Source organism: Pristiophorus japonicus, chromosome 20 (assembly GCF_044704955.1).
Source record: "Pristiophorus japonicus isolate sPriJap1 chromosome 20, sPriJap1.hap1, whole genome shotgun sequence".
NCBI classification, from domain to species: domain Eukaryota; kingdom Metazoa; phylum Chordata; class Chondrichthyes; family Pristiophoridae; genus Pristiophorus; species Pristiophorus japonicus.
Genome location: NC_091996.1, coordinates 758036 through 774180, shown reverse-complemented (window position 1 = coordinate 774180; position 16145 = coordinate 758036). Strand labels below are relative to the sequence as shown.

The 16145-nt window shown below is 55.8% G+C and overlaps 1 protein-coding gene across 3 annotated transcripts in view; it reads left to right on the top strand.

Moving 5' to 3' along the window:
* LOC139233099 (retinoic acid receptor RXR-alpha) overlaps nucleotides 1-16145 on the top strand; it is a 213488-nt gene that overhangs the window by 176610 nt on the left and 20733 nt on the right. For 2 of the 3 annotated variants that reach the window (XM_070863620.1, XM_070863622.1), the window contains 2 exons: nucleotides 5301-5451; nucleotides 6697-6897. In XM_070863620.1, coding sequence (XP_070719721.1) covers nucleotides 5301-5451; nucleotides 6697-6897 — 352 coding nt within the window. The remainder of the gene's footprint in view (nucleotides 1-5300; nucleotides 5452-6696; nucleotides 6898-16145) is intronic. The other variant, XM_070863621.1, reaches the window with a different exon arrangement.

Sequence of the window (16145 nt, the reverse complement as noted above, 5' to 3'; positions counted from 1 at the left end):
AACTGTGAAGTGAAACATTTTGGTAGGAAGAACAAGGAGAGGCAATATAAACTAAAGGGTACAATCTTACAGGAGGTACATGGACAGAGAGACCTGGGGTATATGTGCACAGATTGTTGAAAGTGGCAGGGCAGGTTTAGAAAGTGGTTCAAAAAGCTTCCAGGATCCTGGGCTTCATAAATAGAGGCATAGACTACAAAAGCAAGGAAGTTATGATGGACCTGTAGAAGTCACTGGTTTAGCCTCAACTGGAGTATTGTGTCCAATTCTGGGCACCACACTTTAGGAAGGATGTGAAGGCCTTAGAGAGGATTGACGAGGATGGTTCCAGGGATGAGGGACTTCAGTGACGGGGATAGACTGGAGAAGCTGGGGTTGTTCCCCTTGGAGCAGAGAAGGTTGAGAGGAGATTTGATCAAGGTGTTCAAAATCATGAGGGGTCTGGACAGAGTAGATCGAGAGAAACTGTTCCCATTGGTGGAAGGGTCGAGGATCAGAGGACACAGATTTAAGGCGATTGGCAGAAGAACCAAAGACGACATGAGGGAAAATGTTTTTACATAGCGAGTGGTTCGGTTCTGGGATACACGGCCTGAGAGGGAGGTGGAGGCAGACTCAATCGTGGCTTTCAAAAGGGAATTGGATCAGTATCTGAAGGAAAAGAAATTGCAGGGCTCTGGGGAAAGGGCGGGGGAGGGGGACTGGCTGAGGGGCTTTTGCAGAGAGCCGGCACTGGCTCGACGGGCCGAATGGCCTTCTGTGCTGTAATGAAGCTATGATTTGTATGATTCTATTTATACTAGATAGTACTCCAGGGACAGGGGGCAATATAATCCAGTGATGTCCACACTCTGGGGTATTGTGTAATATTGAGGTTCTATATCCACCCGAGTGATCGCGGGGTAACATCGGTGAGGGAGTGTGCAGACCCTCGGTAATAAGGAACTTACCGCCTCTGCAGCTGAGTGTTGGTTAGGTGACAGTGGAACCAGGTGAGGGTATCAGAGAACAATAGACATTTACAGCACGGAAGGAGGCCATTCGGCCCATCGTGTCCGCGCCGGCCGACCAAGAGCTACCCAGCCTAATCCCACTTTCCAGCTCTCGGTCCGTAGCCCTGCAGGTTACGGCACTTTAACTGCACATCCAAGTACTTTTTAAATGTGTTGAGGGTTTCTGCCTCTACCACCCTTTCAGGCAATGAGTTCCAGACCCTCACCACCCTCTGGGTGAAGACATTTCCCCTCAAATCCCCTCTAAACCTCCTACCAACTGCTTTAAATCTATGCCCCCTGGTTGTTGACCTCTCTGCTAAGGGAAATAGGTCCATCCTATCCACTCTATCCAGGCCCCTCATAATTTTATACACCTCAATTAAATCTCCCCTCGGCCTTCTCTTTTCCAAGGAAACCAACTCCAGCAACCAATGTTTCCTCATAGCTAAAGTTTTCCAGTCCTGGCAACATCCTTGTAAATCTCCTCTGCACCCTCTCCAGTGCAATCACATCTTTCCTGTAATGTGGTGACCAGAACTGCACGCAGTACTCCAGCTGTGGCCTAACCAGTGTTTTATACAGTTCAAGCATAACCTCCCTGATCTTGTATTCTATGCCTCGGCTAATATAGACAAGTATTCCGTATGCCTTCTTAACCACCTTATCGACCTGGCCTGCCACCTTCAGGGATCTGTGGACCTGCACTCCCAGGTCCCTCTGTTCCTTCACACCTCTTCGTATCCTCCCATTCAATGTGTAGTCACCTGCCTTGTTGCCCCTCCCCAAATGTATTACCTCACACTTTTACAGATTGAATTCCATTTGCCACTTTTCTGCCCAAATGACCAGCCCATCGATATCTTTCTGCAGTCTGAAGCTTTCCACCTCACTGTCAACCACACCGCCAATTTTTGTATCACCTGCAAATTTCTTAATCACGCCTCTCACATTTAAGTCTAAATCATTAATATATACTACAAAAAGCAAGGGTCACTGAGTACTGAGCCCAGTGGAACCCCACTGGAAACAACCTTCCAGTTACAAAAGCTCCCCTCAACCATTACTCTTTGCTTCCTGTCTCTGAGTCAATTTTGGATCCAATTTGCCCCTCTCCCATGGTCCTTTACTTTTTGGATCAGCCTGCCCTGTGGGAGCTTGCCAGAAGCCTTGCTGACAGGGTAGTCTGACTGAGCTGGGTCACAGGTGACAGGAGTTAGAGCAGGAAGGCATGGTCGATTGTGTCAGAATCTGCAGAGAGAATGAGGAGGGGACTTGTACCGTGGTCACAGGCACAGACAATGTCCTGTGAGGCTTTGGTTCGGGGTGTTTCTGTGCTGCTGTAGGGCCGGAAATCTGATGGGAGCGATTCAGACATGGTGCGGGGGGAAAGATTGGCACAGATGTCAGAGACAATAACAAGTTGAAGGAGTTTGGAGAGGAATTATATACAGAGTAAAGAAAGCTCTACACTGTCCCATCAAACACTCCCAGGGCAGGTACAGGAGGTTAGATACAGAGTAAAGCTCCCTCTACATGTCCCATCAAACACTCCCAGGGCAGGTACAGGGGGTTAGATATAGAGTAAAACTCCCTCTACACTGTCCCATCAAACACTCCCAGGGCAGGTACAGGATGATGCGTGGAGTGGGACATTGCGAGACCCAGTGAGATACTGAAACAATTGAGCTGCGAAGTTTCCTTTGTAGAGAGCTGATATTCTGTGAATTGGTGACGGAATGTCCCCTGGTTCAAGCTCGGGGTGTTTGTATCCCACGTAGGCTGGAATGCACCGCGTTGCTGAGCTGCCGCAATGAACTGTTTGTTCGGGGAATGTGAATGAATTGTAACAGCTTCTGAAGTGCTTATTGTGTACAGGGGCTTAGTGTAGGAACAGCATTGTGTAATGGGCCCCTGGGGAGTGGCAGGCTGCCCTCTGACACTGCAGCCAGTGATCCCCAAGACTCGCTGTGTTGTGACGATGAGAGGGCTGAGCTGGGCATTTTCCTGGGGTTTCTCCAATGCTGTTGGGTAAATTTCCCCCCAGGGTCTCTGTCACACTGGGGCATGGGGCCCGGGGACCCCTCACACTGGGGCACGGGGCCCGGGGATCCCTCACACTGGGGCACGGGGCCTGGGGACCCCTCACACTGGCGCACAGGGCCCGGGTACCCTCACACTGGGGCACGGGGCCCAGGGAACCCTCACACTGGGGCATGGGGCCCGGGGACCCCTCACACTGGGGCACGGGGCCCGGGTACCCCTCACACTGGGGCACGGGGCCCGGGTACCCCTCACACTGGGGCACGGGGCCCAGGGAACCCTCACACTGGGGCATGGGGCCCGGGGACCCCTCACACTGGGGCATGGGGCCCGGGGACCCCTCACACTGGGGCACGGGGCCCGGGTACCCCTCACACTGGGGCACGGGGCCCAGGGAACCCTCACACTGGGGCATGGGGCCCGGGGACCCCTCACACTGGGGCACGGGGCCCGGGGACCCCTCACACTGGGGCATGGGGCCCGGGGACCCCTCACACTGGGGCACGGGGCCCGGTGACCCCCCCCCCCCCGCACACAGTGGGGTAAAGTTCCTGAGGAAACTATCTTCCTGCCAGTACCTCACCTAAACAGTCACTCCACCTGTGTGAGCTTATCGACAATTCTGCCTTGGGCCTGATGTGGTGGCCATGGACAGCGATCAGGAGCTGGGAGGCTGGCTGATTTCCCCCGCACCGAACCACCCCTCTACACCGAGCACTGTGACCCTACCCCCCTCTACACCGGGCACTGTGACCCTACCCCCCTCTACACCGGGCACTGTGACCCTACCCCCCTCTACACCGGGCACTGTGACCCTACCCCCCCTCTACACCGGGCACTGTGACCCTATCACCCCTCTACACCGAGCACTGTGACCCTACCCCCCTCTACACCAGGCACTGTGACCCTACCCCCCCTCTACACCGGGCACTGTGACCCTATCACCCCTCTACACCGAGCACTGTGACCCTACCACCCCTCTACACCGAGCACTGTGACCCTACCCCCCTCTACACCGGGCACTGTGACCCTACCCCCCCTCTACACCGGGCACTGTGACCCTACCCCCCTCTACACCGGGCACTGTGACCCTACCCCCCTCTACACCGGGCACTGTGACCCTACCACCATGTCATCATCTAACCCCACACAAAGCACAGAATGTGGGCCGTGCCCCATGCCCCAGTGTGAGGAGTCCCTGGGCCCCAGTGTGAGGGGTCCCCCGTGCCCCATGCCCCAGTGTGAGGAGTCCCTGGGCCCCAGTGTGAGGGGTCCCCCGGGCCCCATGCCCCAGTGTGAGGGGTTCCTGGGCCCCAGTGTGAGGGGTCCCTGGGCCCCATGCCCCAGTGTGAGGGGTCCCTGGGCCCCAGTGTGAGGGGTCCCTGGGCCCCGTGCCCCAGCGTGAGGAGTCCCTGGGCCCCGTGCCCCAGCGTGAGGAGTCCCTGTTCCCCGTGCCCCAGTATGAGGGGTCACAGGCTGACAGCACCCTCCCTGCCCACTGTTAACCCTCTGTGCTGTGATGCTTATTGACTCTTTATTGGCTGGTTTCCATGTTTCACTTTGACAGAGTGTGAAAGGGGGCGAGGGGAGGGGGTGTGAGAGGGACGAGTGGCAGGAAGGGGAGGGGGTGTGAGGGGGCCGAGGGGAGGGGGAAATGGTGTGAGAGGGGGCGAGGGAAGGAGGTGTGAGTAGGGGAGGGGAGGTGCGAGGGGAGGGGATGTGAGAGGGGGTGAGGGGTGAGTGGTGGGGAGGGGAAGGTGTCTGAGGGGGGGGAGGTGTCTGGGGGGGAGGGGGAGGTGACTGAGGGGGGTATCTCGGGTGGGGGGGAGGTGTCTGCAGAGGGGTGGGAGGTGTCTGGGGGGGGAGGTGTCTGGGGGGGAGGTGTCTGGGGGGAGGGGGAGGTGACTGAGGGGGGGGGTGGAGGTGTCTGTGGGGGGAGGGGTCTGGGGGGGAGGTGTCTGGGGGGAGGGGGAGGTGACTGAGGGGGGTATCTCGGGGGGGGGGAGGTGTCTGCAGAGGGGTGGGAGGTGTCTGGGGGGGGAGGTGTCTGGGGGGGAGGTGTCTGGGGGGAGGGGGAGGTGACTGAGGGGGGGGTGGAGGTGTCTGGGGGGGGAGGGGTCTGGGGGAGGGGGTGTCTGGGGGGGGTGGTGTCTGGTGGGGGAGGAGGTGTCTGGGGGAGGGGGTGTCTGGGGGTGAGTATGGGGAGGGGAGGGAGCAGCGCGGGTCGCGATATGATTTCTGACGTTACCCGTTGTGGTGTTACAGATGAACTCGCCCATGAACTCAGTCAGCAGCACGGAGGATGTAAAACCACCTTTGGGAATGAATGGTGTGCTTAAACTGTCGCCGCACTCCTCAAACTGCTCGCTCTCACTCACCAAACACATCTGCGCCATTTGTGGGGACAGGTCTTCAGGTACGTGCGTGTCTGCTCATCCCTCTCATCGCTCACTCCGCTCATCCTCACCCTGCCCAGGATGGGCTGCACCCCAGGGCGGGGCAGTGTACCCCCAGGGAGGGGCAGTGTACCCCCAGGGAGGGGCAGTGTACCCCCAGGGAGGGGCGAGTGTACCCTCGGGGAGGGGCAGTGTACCCCCGGGGAGGGGCAGTGTACCCCCAGGGAGGGGCAGTGTACCCCCAGGGAGGGGCGAGTGTACCCTCGGGGAGGGGCAGTGTACCCCCAGGGAGGGGCAGTGTACCCTCGGGGAGGGGCAGTGCACTCTCGGGGAGGGGCAGTGTACCCCCGGGGAGGGGCAGTTTACCCCCAGGGAGGGGCAAGAGGCAGTGTACCCTCGGGGAGGGGCAGTGTACTCTCGGGGAGTGGCAGTGTACCCTCGGGGAGGGGCAGTGTACCCCCGGGGAGGGGCAGTGTACTCTCGGGGAGGGGCAGTGTACTCTCGGGGAGGGGCAGTGTACCCTTGGGGAGGGGCAGTGTACCCCCAGGGAGGGGCAAGAGGCAGTGTACCCTCAGGGAGGGGCAGTGTACCCCCGGGGAGGGGCGAGTGTACGCTCGGGGAGGGGCAGTGTACCCCCGGGGAGGGGCAGTGTACCCTCGGGGAGGGGCAGTGTACCCCCGGGGAGGGGCAGTGTACCCTCGGGGAGGGGCGAGTGTACCCTCGGGGAAGGGCGAGACAGTGACCCCCTTTTCCCATTCAGTCCCCTCTCTGGGTAAAGACGGAGTTCGCGGGGAGAGGGGGTTCATGGGGAGAGGGGGATCGGGGAGAGGGGGTTTGTGGGGAGACCGTTTGCTGGGAGAGGGGTTCACTGGGAGAGGGGTTCACTGGGAGAGGGGGTTCATGGGGAGAGGGGAAGAGGGCGGAGAGAGGGATCATGGGGAGAGGGGGATTAGGGAGAGGGGGTTCATGGGGGAAGGGGGTTCACGGGGAGAGGGGGATCGGGGAGAGGGGGTTCACTGGGAGGGGGGAGAGGGGAGGGAGAGAGGGGATTCATGGGGAGAGGGGGATAGGAGGGAGATGGGTTCATGGGGAGAGTGGGTTCACGGTGAGATGCGGGGAGAAGGTTTGCAGGGCGAGGGGTTCACGGGGAGAGGGGGTTCACGGGGAGAGGGGGTTCACGGGGTGTAAGCTATGATGCGGATGTTCACATTGTGCAAACAGCCAGCTGCAGGATGAACAATGTCACAATCTTTCCCTCACTCCAGGCAAACATTACGGCGTTTACAGCTGTGAGGGTTGCAAAGGGTTCTTCAAGCGCACGGTGCGCAAAGACCTTACCTACACTTGCCGTGACTGCAAGGACTGTACCATCGACAAGCGACAGCGCAACCGCTGTCAGTACTGCCGTTACCAGAAGTGCCTCGCCATGGGGATGAAGCGGGAAGGTATGGGCGCAGACTTCAGAGGTGTGTCTAGTTAGGCTAAGGGACGAGTGCTGGGCTGACTTGCGGAGGCAATGGGTGACATGCAGCTTATTACACAATAATCCACACTGAGATCACACAGGCCGCTCCACAGTGCAGCGTTTCGATTGGTTTAATTCACGTCCCTTCGCTTCGCTCCACATTCACAGCGTGTCGGGGAGGTGGGAGGGGGATTTAACGTACCGAGAAAGGACAGACCAGGACAGCTCGATACCCACTGCTACCTCAACCAATGGGACCCAGAGGCCCACACAGTGAGGGCCAATCGCTACGTGGGTCGGGGGCTGAGATTACAGCTCGGATCCATCTCGTCCAGCCGGGGTCACTGGGCAGGGATCAGGAGCAGGAACCCTGGCTGATTTCCCCTCTCTCTCTAACCCAGGGGTCACTGGGCAGTGATCAGGAGCAGGAACCCTGGCTGATTTCCCCTCTCTCTCTATCCCAGGGGTCACTGGACAGTGATCAGGAGCAGGAACCCTGGCTGATTTCCCCTCTCTCTAACCCAGGGGTCACTGGGCAGTGATCAGGAGCAGGAACCCTGGCTGATTTCCCCTCTCTCTAACCCAGGGTGCTGAGGCCAGCGATACCACTGCTAACACTGTCCTGACTGAGATCAGTGGCATAGTCTGGGGATGGGACCTTGCTGCTCTCCGGGGCTCAGTCCCACACCTGGCCCCGCTCCCCGGGGCTCAGTCCCACACCGGGCCCCCCTCCCCCTCCCCGGGGCTCAGCCACACACCGGGCCCTCCTCCCCCTCCCACTCCCCGGGGCTCAGTCCCACACTGAATGAGAACATAAGAAATAGGAGCAGGAGTAGGCCATTTTTGCCCCTCAAGCCTGCCCTGCATTCAATGAGATCATGGCTGATATTCCTCAACTCCACGCCATTGAGGCATTTACCCATTCAGTCATTTGCTGCTTTTAAAATTAAGATTTTTTTCTTGATAACTTCTGCTTCTGGTGTTAAAGGAGACGCCTGGCCTGGGCCTGTCCAGTCTGACGGTCAGTTCTTGACCCCCCAGCTCTGTCCCTCTGTCCTTGACCCCCCAGCTCTGTCCCTCTGTCCTTGACCCCCAGTTCCACCCAATGGGAAAGTCCCAAGTAATTCACTATGGGAACACAGCCTGTTAATGGAGCCATGCTCTTAGTTACCATGGGTGCATTGCCATTGCACCTGATCGCTACGTGATGTCCTGTTCCACTTGGGGCAGTGTGCCCCCCAGTCAGGGAGAACCCCACCCCCAGTAATGTCCCGATAACCGGCCTTCAATCAGTGCGGAAGTGATCCACAATTCATAAATCAAATTCCTCAAAACTGGCAGCAATGAAATGTTGCTGAACAGTGCAGGAGGTGTTGAGGTAATCGGTGGGTGGGGGGGTTGAGAGTCGCATGGGCGCTCTTCCAGTGTTCCCGGGGTGGGTCAGACAGTGAAGACTTTGGGTAATGGAGCTGCTGTCCCCATCGCTGATGTACAGGCGGACTCCGGTAACATTAATGGAGGTGTCAGTGTGAACGGTGAACACTGACACTGTGTAATTATAATCCATTCCGCATCTCTTTCTGTCAATTCAACGTATTAATTTTTAAAGCGAGTGTCTGGATAAGCTGATGTAACGATTGATTGTAACATGCTGACAGTGGGGAAGAGAGGCTGAGCATGCGTTGCAGGGGCGGAGAAATCTCAGGATGTGTTCCTGCCCAGCGCAGCTGGTCATGTGCAGCTCGACAGGTGACTGTAGGGCGAGGGCTTCAGTGTGGGCCGGCACACCCTCCCAGAACACTGCCAGCACAACGCCATTGGGTGACTGGGCAACAAGCTGCTGCTGCAGTGGCAACTGGTGAATATTCTGGGGTAAAGGGGGGGAGAGGAGGGGGAAGGTAGAGGGGAGGGATGGGGAGGGGGGAGGGGAATGGGAAGGTGGAGGGGAATTGGAAGGGGGAGGAGGGGGAGGGAAGAGGTGGGGGGAGGGATGGGAAGTGGGAAGGTAGAGGGGAGGGATGGGGAGGTGGAAGGGAGGGATGGGGAGGTGGAGGGGCGGGAGGAGAGGGAGGGAAGGGGAGGGGGGTGAAGTACCTGTGGATCCCATCCCCCTGGGGCTGGGGGTTGGGGGAGAGTTGTGTGATCTGTGTCACCGGGACACGACCAGGGTGAGGGGCGATGCAGAGACTGAAAGCCGATTGGTTGCTGGGAGAGGGTCCGGGGGTCCCAGAGATCGACTGCAACTTGTCAAGCCCGTGTGCAACGGGCAAAAACCCTCTGAATGTTTTAATTGAGATTAATTTCCAAAACGGATTAATTAAGGAGCCAAATAAAAGGCGTATCCTGATCGAATCGTGACACGCCTCGGGAAGTCCGTCCACGGGTCTTCAGGATAACAATTAGCAGATGTTATTTCGATAATAAAACCCAATGCTTGCTGGCATTGGGCCAGACTGTGGGCCCGGGAAAGGGTCACGGGGGGCAGTGGTGGTGTGGGGCGGTGCGGGGTGCAAAGGGGGCGGTGTGGGAGCTGCAGGGGGGTATTGTCGGGTGGTGGGGAAGGGGCAGTGAGCTTGCTGGGACCAGGTGAGTGAGTGCAGGCGGACAGTGCCTGGGCCCAGAGCAGCTTCCTGTGTAACGCTGTGCTGTGTAATACTGCCTGTGTAACGCTGTCTGTGTAACGCTGTGCCTGTGCCTGTGTAACACTGTGTTGTGCCTGTGTAACGCTGTGCCTGGCCTGTGTAAGACTGTGCTGTGTAACACTGCCTGTGTAACGCTGTGCTGTGTAACACTGCTTGTGTAACGCTGTGCCTGTGCCTGTGTAAGACTGTGTTGTGCCTGTGTAATGCTGTGCATGTGCCTGTGTAATGCTGTGCCTGTGCCTGTGTAAGACTGTGCTGTGTAACACTGCCTGTGTAACACTGTGCTGTGCCTGTGTAATGCTGTGCCTGTGCCTGTGTAAGACTGTGCTGTGTAACACTGCCTGTGTAACACTGTGCTGTGCCTGTGTAATGCTGTGCCTGTGCCTGTGTAACACTGTGCTGTGTAACACTGCCTGTGTAACGCTGTGCCTGTGCCTGTGTAACACTACCTGTGTAACACTGCCTGTGTAATGCTGTGCCTGTGCCTGTGTAACACTGCCTGTGTAACACTGCCTGTGTAATGCTGTGCCTGTGTAACACTGCCTGTGTAATGCTGTGCCTGTGCCTGTGTAACACTGCCTGTGTAATGCTGTGCCTGTGTAACACTGCCTGTGTAATGCTGTGCCTGTGCCTGTGTAACACTGCCTGTGTAACACTGCCTGTGTAATGCTGTGCCTGTGTAACACTGCCTGTGTAATGCTGTGCCTGTGCCTGTGTAACACTGCCTGTGTAACACTGCCTGTGTAATGCTGTGCCTGTGTAACACTGCCTGTGTAATGCTGTGCCTGTGCCTGTGTAACACTGCCTGTGTAACACTGCCTGTGTAATGCTGTGCTGTGCCAACCAGCAGGTACCAGCCTTGGGAGGTAAGCAAGGAGTGGAGTGCAGAGAGAGTGGGCTGTAATGTGAGAGTGTGATTGGTGCGGCCTCTGATTGTGCCTTGTACAGCAAGCAGCCAGTTTCTGCAATCAGCTCTCGCTTCGTCACTTCCTGCAGAATGATTTATTTCGGATTGCAGTGACTGAAGTCATTAAAAGTAGCAGTGATTTAATGTACAGTAAGATCCAATTTTAAATCAGTTCCTCTGTTCTTTTCTGTGGGTGGCAGCTTGGCCGGGAAACTGGGAAAACTGCCGCTCTTCCGCCAATAGTATCGGAGCAACTTTAATATCCGTCCAAGTTACAGGAACCGGTCGAGGGGTCACAGATTAACGTCTCTCCTGGAGACTGTGACCTCGGACTTGAGCCGGAGATAAATATAGGCCCCATAAATTCATGGATAAATATTGGCCTCAGGCCACCAGAGAGAACTCCCCTGCTCTTCTTCGAAATAAAATCGTCGGATCCACCTGAGAGAGCAGCAGGATTTCGGTTTAATGCCTCATCCGAAAGAGGGCCCCTCCGACAGTGCGGGGCTCCCTCAGTACTGCCCCTCCGACAGTGCGGGGCTCCCTCAGTACTGCCCCTCCGACAGTGCGGGGCTCCCTCAGTACTGCCCCTCCGACAGTGCGGGTCTCCCTCAGTACTGCCCCTCCGACAGTGCAGCACTCCCTCAGTACTGCCACTCCGACAGTGCGGGGCTCCCTCAGTACTGCCCCTCCGACAGTGCGGGTCTCCCTCAGTACTGCCCCTCCGACAGTGCAGCACTCCCTCAGTACTGCCACTCCGACAGCGTGGGGCTCCCTCAGTACTGCCCCTCCTACAGTGCGGCGCTCCCTCAGCACTGCCCCTCTGACAGTGCGGGGCTCCCTCAGTACTGCCCCTCCTACAGTGCAGCGCTCCCTCAGTACTGCACCTCCGACAGTGCGGGGCTCCATCAGTACTGCCCCTCCGACAGTGCGGGGCTCCCTCAGTACTGCCCCTCCGACAGTGCGGCGCTCCCTCAGTACTGCCCCTCCGACAGTGCGGCTCTCCCTCAGTACTGCCCCTCCTACAGTGCGGTGCTCCCTCAGTACTGCCCCTCCGACAGTGCGGCACTCCCTCAGTACTGCCCCTCCGACAGTGTGGCACTCCCTCAGTACTGCACTGGGAGTGTCAGCCTGGATTTATGTTCTCAAGTCCCTGAAGGAGGACTTGAACCCACGACCTCCTGACTCCGAGGTGAGTGTGCTGCCCACTGAGCCACGGCTGAAACTAAAGTTGAAATGGAGAAATTTGCAAGTCAAGGGGAAAGAGCGGGGGAAGTGGGACTAATTTTTCAAAGAGCTGGCACAAACATGATGGGCCGAAAGGTGTCCTTCTGTGCTGCAATGATTCTCTGATTTCAGGCTGCGTACCTCGAACTTTTTTCTGTTCAGACAACCATAGCGTGACTGGATCGCAGTTTGTGGTTTGCTAAGCTGGGAAAGGATGTATTGTCTTTCACTCGAAACAGAATTCAAGATAGATTCAGTATCAAGAAGCTGAAGTCCATGTGTATTACCGGGAGAGTTTATTCAGCAAAAGAGAAATCAGCAAACACCACAAACTGTCAGTACAGGTGGGGAAGGGGAAGGTGTGACGGTCCTTCAATAATGAAATAGACAAGTTCCTGCATCTGAAAAAATCCGTGGTTATAAACAGTACATAACTGAGGGAGTGCTGCACTGTCGGAGGGGCAGTACTGAGGGAGTGCTGCACTGTCGGAGGGGCAGTACTGAGGGAGTGCCGCACTGTCGGAGGAGCAGTACTGAGGTAGCCCCGCACTGTCGGAAGGGCAGCACTGAGGGAGTGCCGCACTGTCGGAGGGGCGGTACTGAGGGAGCCCCGCACTGTCAGAGGGGCAGTGCTGAGGGAATGCCGCACTGTCGGAGGGGCAGTACTGAGGGAGCCCCGCACTGTCGGAGGGGCAGTACTGAGGGAGCGTCGCACTGTCGGAGGGGCAGTACTGAGGGAGCGCCGCACTGTCGGAGGGGCAGTACTGAGGGAGTGCCGCACTGTCTAAGGGGCAGTACTGAGGGAGCGCCGCACTGTCGGAGGGGCAGTTCTGAGATGCTGTCTTTCGGATATGATGTTAAACCGAGGCCCCGTCTGGTCTCTCAGGTGGATGTACAGGATCCCACGGCACTATTTTGAAGAAGAGCACGGGAGTTATCCCCAGTGTCCTGGGGCCAATATTTATCCCTCAATCAAACATGACAAAACAGATTATCTGGTCATTATCACATTGCTGTGTGTGGGAGCTTGCTATGCCCAAATTGGCTGCTGTGTTTCACACATTACAATCGTGACTACACTTCAAAAGTACTTCATTGGCTGTAAAGCAGTTTGAGACACCCGGAAGGTCATGAAAGGCACTATATAAAACCAAATCTGTTTCTTTTATCTAATTCCATTTTGAAAGTTACCCTTTCGAATTTAGAATTCTCATGCTTGTGTTCCAATCCCTTCGTGGCCCTCGCCACTCCTTATTCTGTAAACTCCTCCAGCCCCAGAACCAATGTTGCCTTTAAGCTGTGTGGTGCTCTATGCTCCTGGGGTTCCGCCCAGCCGCTTAGTCGGCTTTTAAATCGGAAAGGCCTCCGACCTCTCAGGATCCCTGCGCTCCTCCAATTCTGGGCTCTTGCCCAACCCCGATTTCCATCGGTCCACCATCGGCGGCCTGAGCCCCGAGCTCTGGAATTCCCTCCCTAAACCTCTCCCTTCCTTTAAGATGCTGCTCGAAGGCTCCCTCTGTGGCCAAGCTCCCTCTCGAAGGCACTGACCTTCACCGTGCTCCAGTCACACAGGCTGCTGATCAATGCTCTCTGGTACCTCTGGGATTAAAGAATGAGGATTGGGTTTGGAATAGGGCTATTAACGGATAGTTAGGGTAATTCCACCGGTAAAGATAGAGAGATGGAAGAAATATTAAACAATTATTTTGCTTCAGTATTTACCAGGGAGATAGAACAGGTGGACATGACATTGTTTGGTGAGCTTAGTAATGAGATACAAGCTCCTCGCTGGAGTGGAATTAAACTACAGAACCAGTGGGAAGCTGTTTAACCTTCGCCGTCTCCAGGCCAGGTCCAAGACCACCCCAACCTCTGTCGTCGAGCTACAGTACGCGGACAACGCCTGCGTCTGCGCACACACACAGGCTGAACTCCAGGACATAGTCGACGTATTTACTGATGCGTACAAAAGCATGGGCCTTACACCAAACATTAGTAAGACAAAGGTCCTCCACCAGCCTATACTCGCTGCACAGCATTACCCCCCAGTCATCAAGATCCATGGTGGGGCCCTGGACAATGTGGACCACTTCCTCTATCTCGGGAGCCTCCTATCAACAAGAGCACGCATTCATGACGAGATCCAACACCGCCTCCAGTGCGCCAGTGCAGCCTTCGGCCACCTGAGGAAAAGAGTGTTTGAAGACCAGGCCCTCAAATCCACCACCAAGCTCATGGTCTACAGGGCTGTAGTGATACCCGCCCTCCTGTACGGATCAGAGACATGGACCGTGTACAGTAGTCATCTCAAGTTGTTGGAGAAATACCACCAACGATGTCTCCACAAGATCCTGCAAATCCCCTGGGAGGACAAATGCACCAATGTTAGTGTCCTCGACCAGGCCAACATCCCCAGCATTGAAGCACTGACCACACTCGATCAGCTCCGCTGGGCAGGCCACATTGTTCGCATGTCAGACACGAGACTCCCAAAGCAACGCTCTACTCGGAGCTCCTTCACGGCAAACGAGCCAAAGGTGGGCAGAGGAAACGTTACAAGGACACCCTCAAAGCCTCCCTGATAAAGTGCAACATCCCCACTGACACCTGGGGGTCCCTGGGCATAGACTGCCCTAAGTGGAGGAAGAACATCTCGTCGCCGAGAGCATACAGAAACCAAGTGCAGGCAGCGGAAAGAGCGTGCAACAAACCAGGCTCCCCGCCCCTTCCCTCAACGACACTCTGTCCCACCTGTGACAGGGACTGTGGTTCTCATATTGCACTGTTCAGCCACCTAAGGACTCGTGTTAAGAGTGGAAGCAAGTCTTCCTCGATTCCGAGGGATTGCCTATGGTGATGATGAAGTACATTTAAAATAAAAAAGAGAGATAGATTAAAGAAACTAATCAAACTCAAAGAGGATAAAACCTCTGGTCCGGATGGATTGTATCCACGCATTTTAAAATAATCTAGAGAAGAGATAGCAGAGGCATTACTGCACACATTTAATAATTCGTTAGAAAAAGGTGTAGTGCTAGCGGACTGGCAGGTAGTTACCGAAATCTATATTTAAGAAGGTGGATCGAACATGTCCAGGGAATTATAGACCAGTCAGTTTAACATCAGCGGGAGGAAAAATAATGGAATCGCTACTAAAGGAAAATATAGAAGAACATCTAGAAACCAAAAATGTAATAATGGATAGTCAGCATAGATTTCAAAAAAGAAAAGTCATGCTTGACCCAGCTCATTGAATGTTTGGAAGATGTAACAGAGAGAGTCGACAAGGGTGATGCAGTAGATGTAATTTATCTAGATTTTTAAAAGGCCTTCGATAAGGTATCCCACAATAGACTGATGGATAAGGTTGGAGAGTACGGAGTTAGGGGACAAGTAGCAGAATGGATAGCTAGCTGGCTTCAAAAAAGCAGAGAGGAGGGTAAAGGGTTGCAAGTGGTGTTCCAGAAGGATTAGTGCGGGGACCGCTGCTGTTCACAATTTATATTAACGATTTAATATAACCAAAAACACAATTTCTAAATTTGCAGATGACACCAAACTTTGGGTGGGCGGGTGGGTGGGGGGGGGGGCGGGGGCGGAGATAGTCACTACCGAGGAGGACTGCGACAAATTAGAGGAGGACATTAATAAATTTACAGAATGGGCATAGAATTGGCAAATGAAGTTCAACACAGATAAATATGAGGTATTACATTGTGGTAGGAGGAATAGAGAAGTCACTATTTCTGGGAGGGTGCAAATCTGGGTGGGGTAGAGGAACAAAGGGATCTCGGATACAAATACACAAATCACTAAAAGTACCGACACAGGTTAGCAAGGCCGTAAAAAACATTTCTTGAAGTACAGAAAGGAGAAGTAGGGAAGTTATGCTCAACCTGTATCGAACCTTGCATTGTCGGAGGGGCAGTACTGAGGGAGCGTCGTTGTCTCATTCGAAAGATGGCCCCTCCAACAGTGCGGCGCTCCCTCAGTACTGCCCCTCCGACAGTGCGGCGCTCCCTCAGTACTGCCCCACCGACAGTGCTGCGTTCACTCAGTACTGCCCCTCCGACAGTGCGGCGCTCGCTCAGTACTGCCCCTCCGACAGTGCAGTACTCCCTCAGTACTGCCCCTCCGACAGTGCGGCGCTCCCTCAGTACTGCCCCTCCGACAGTGCAGCGCTCCCTCAGTATTGCCCCTCCAACAGTGCAGCGCTCCCTCAGTACTGGCCCTCCGACAGTGCGGCGTTCCCTCAGTACTGCCCTCCAACAGTGCAGCACTCCCTCAGTACTGCCCCTCCGACAGTGCGGCGCTCCCTCAGTACTGCCCCTCCGACAGTGCTGCACTCCCTCAGTACTGCCCCTCCGACAGTGCAGCGCTCCCTCAGTACTGCCCCTCCGACAGTGCAGCGCTCCCTCAGTACTGACCCTCCGACAGTGCAGCACTCCCTCAGTACTCCCCCTCCGACAGTGC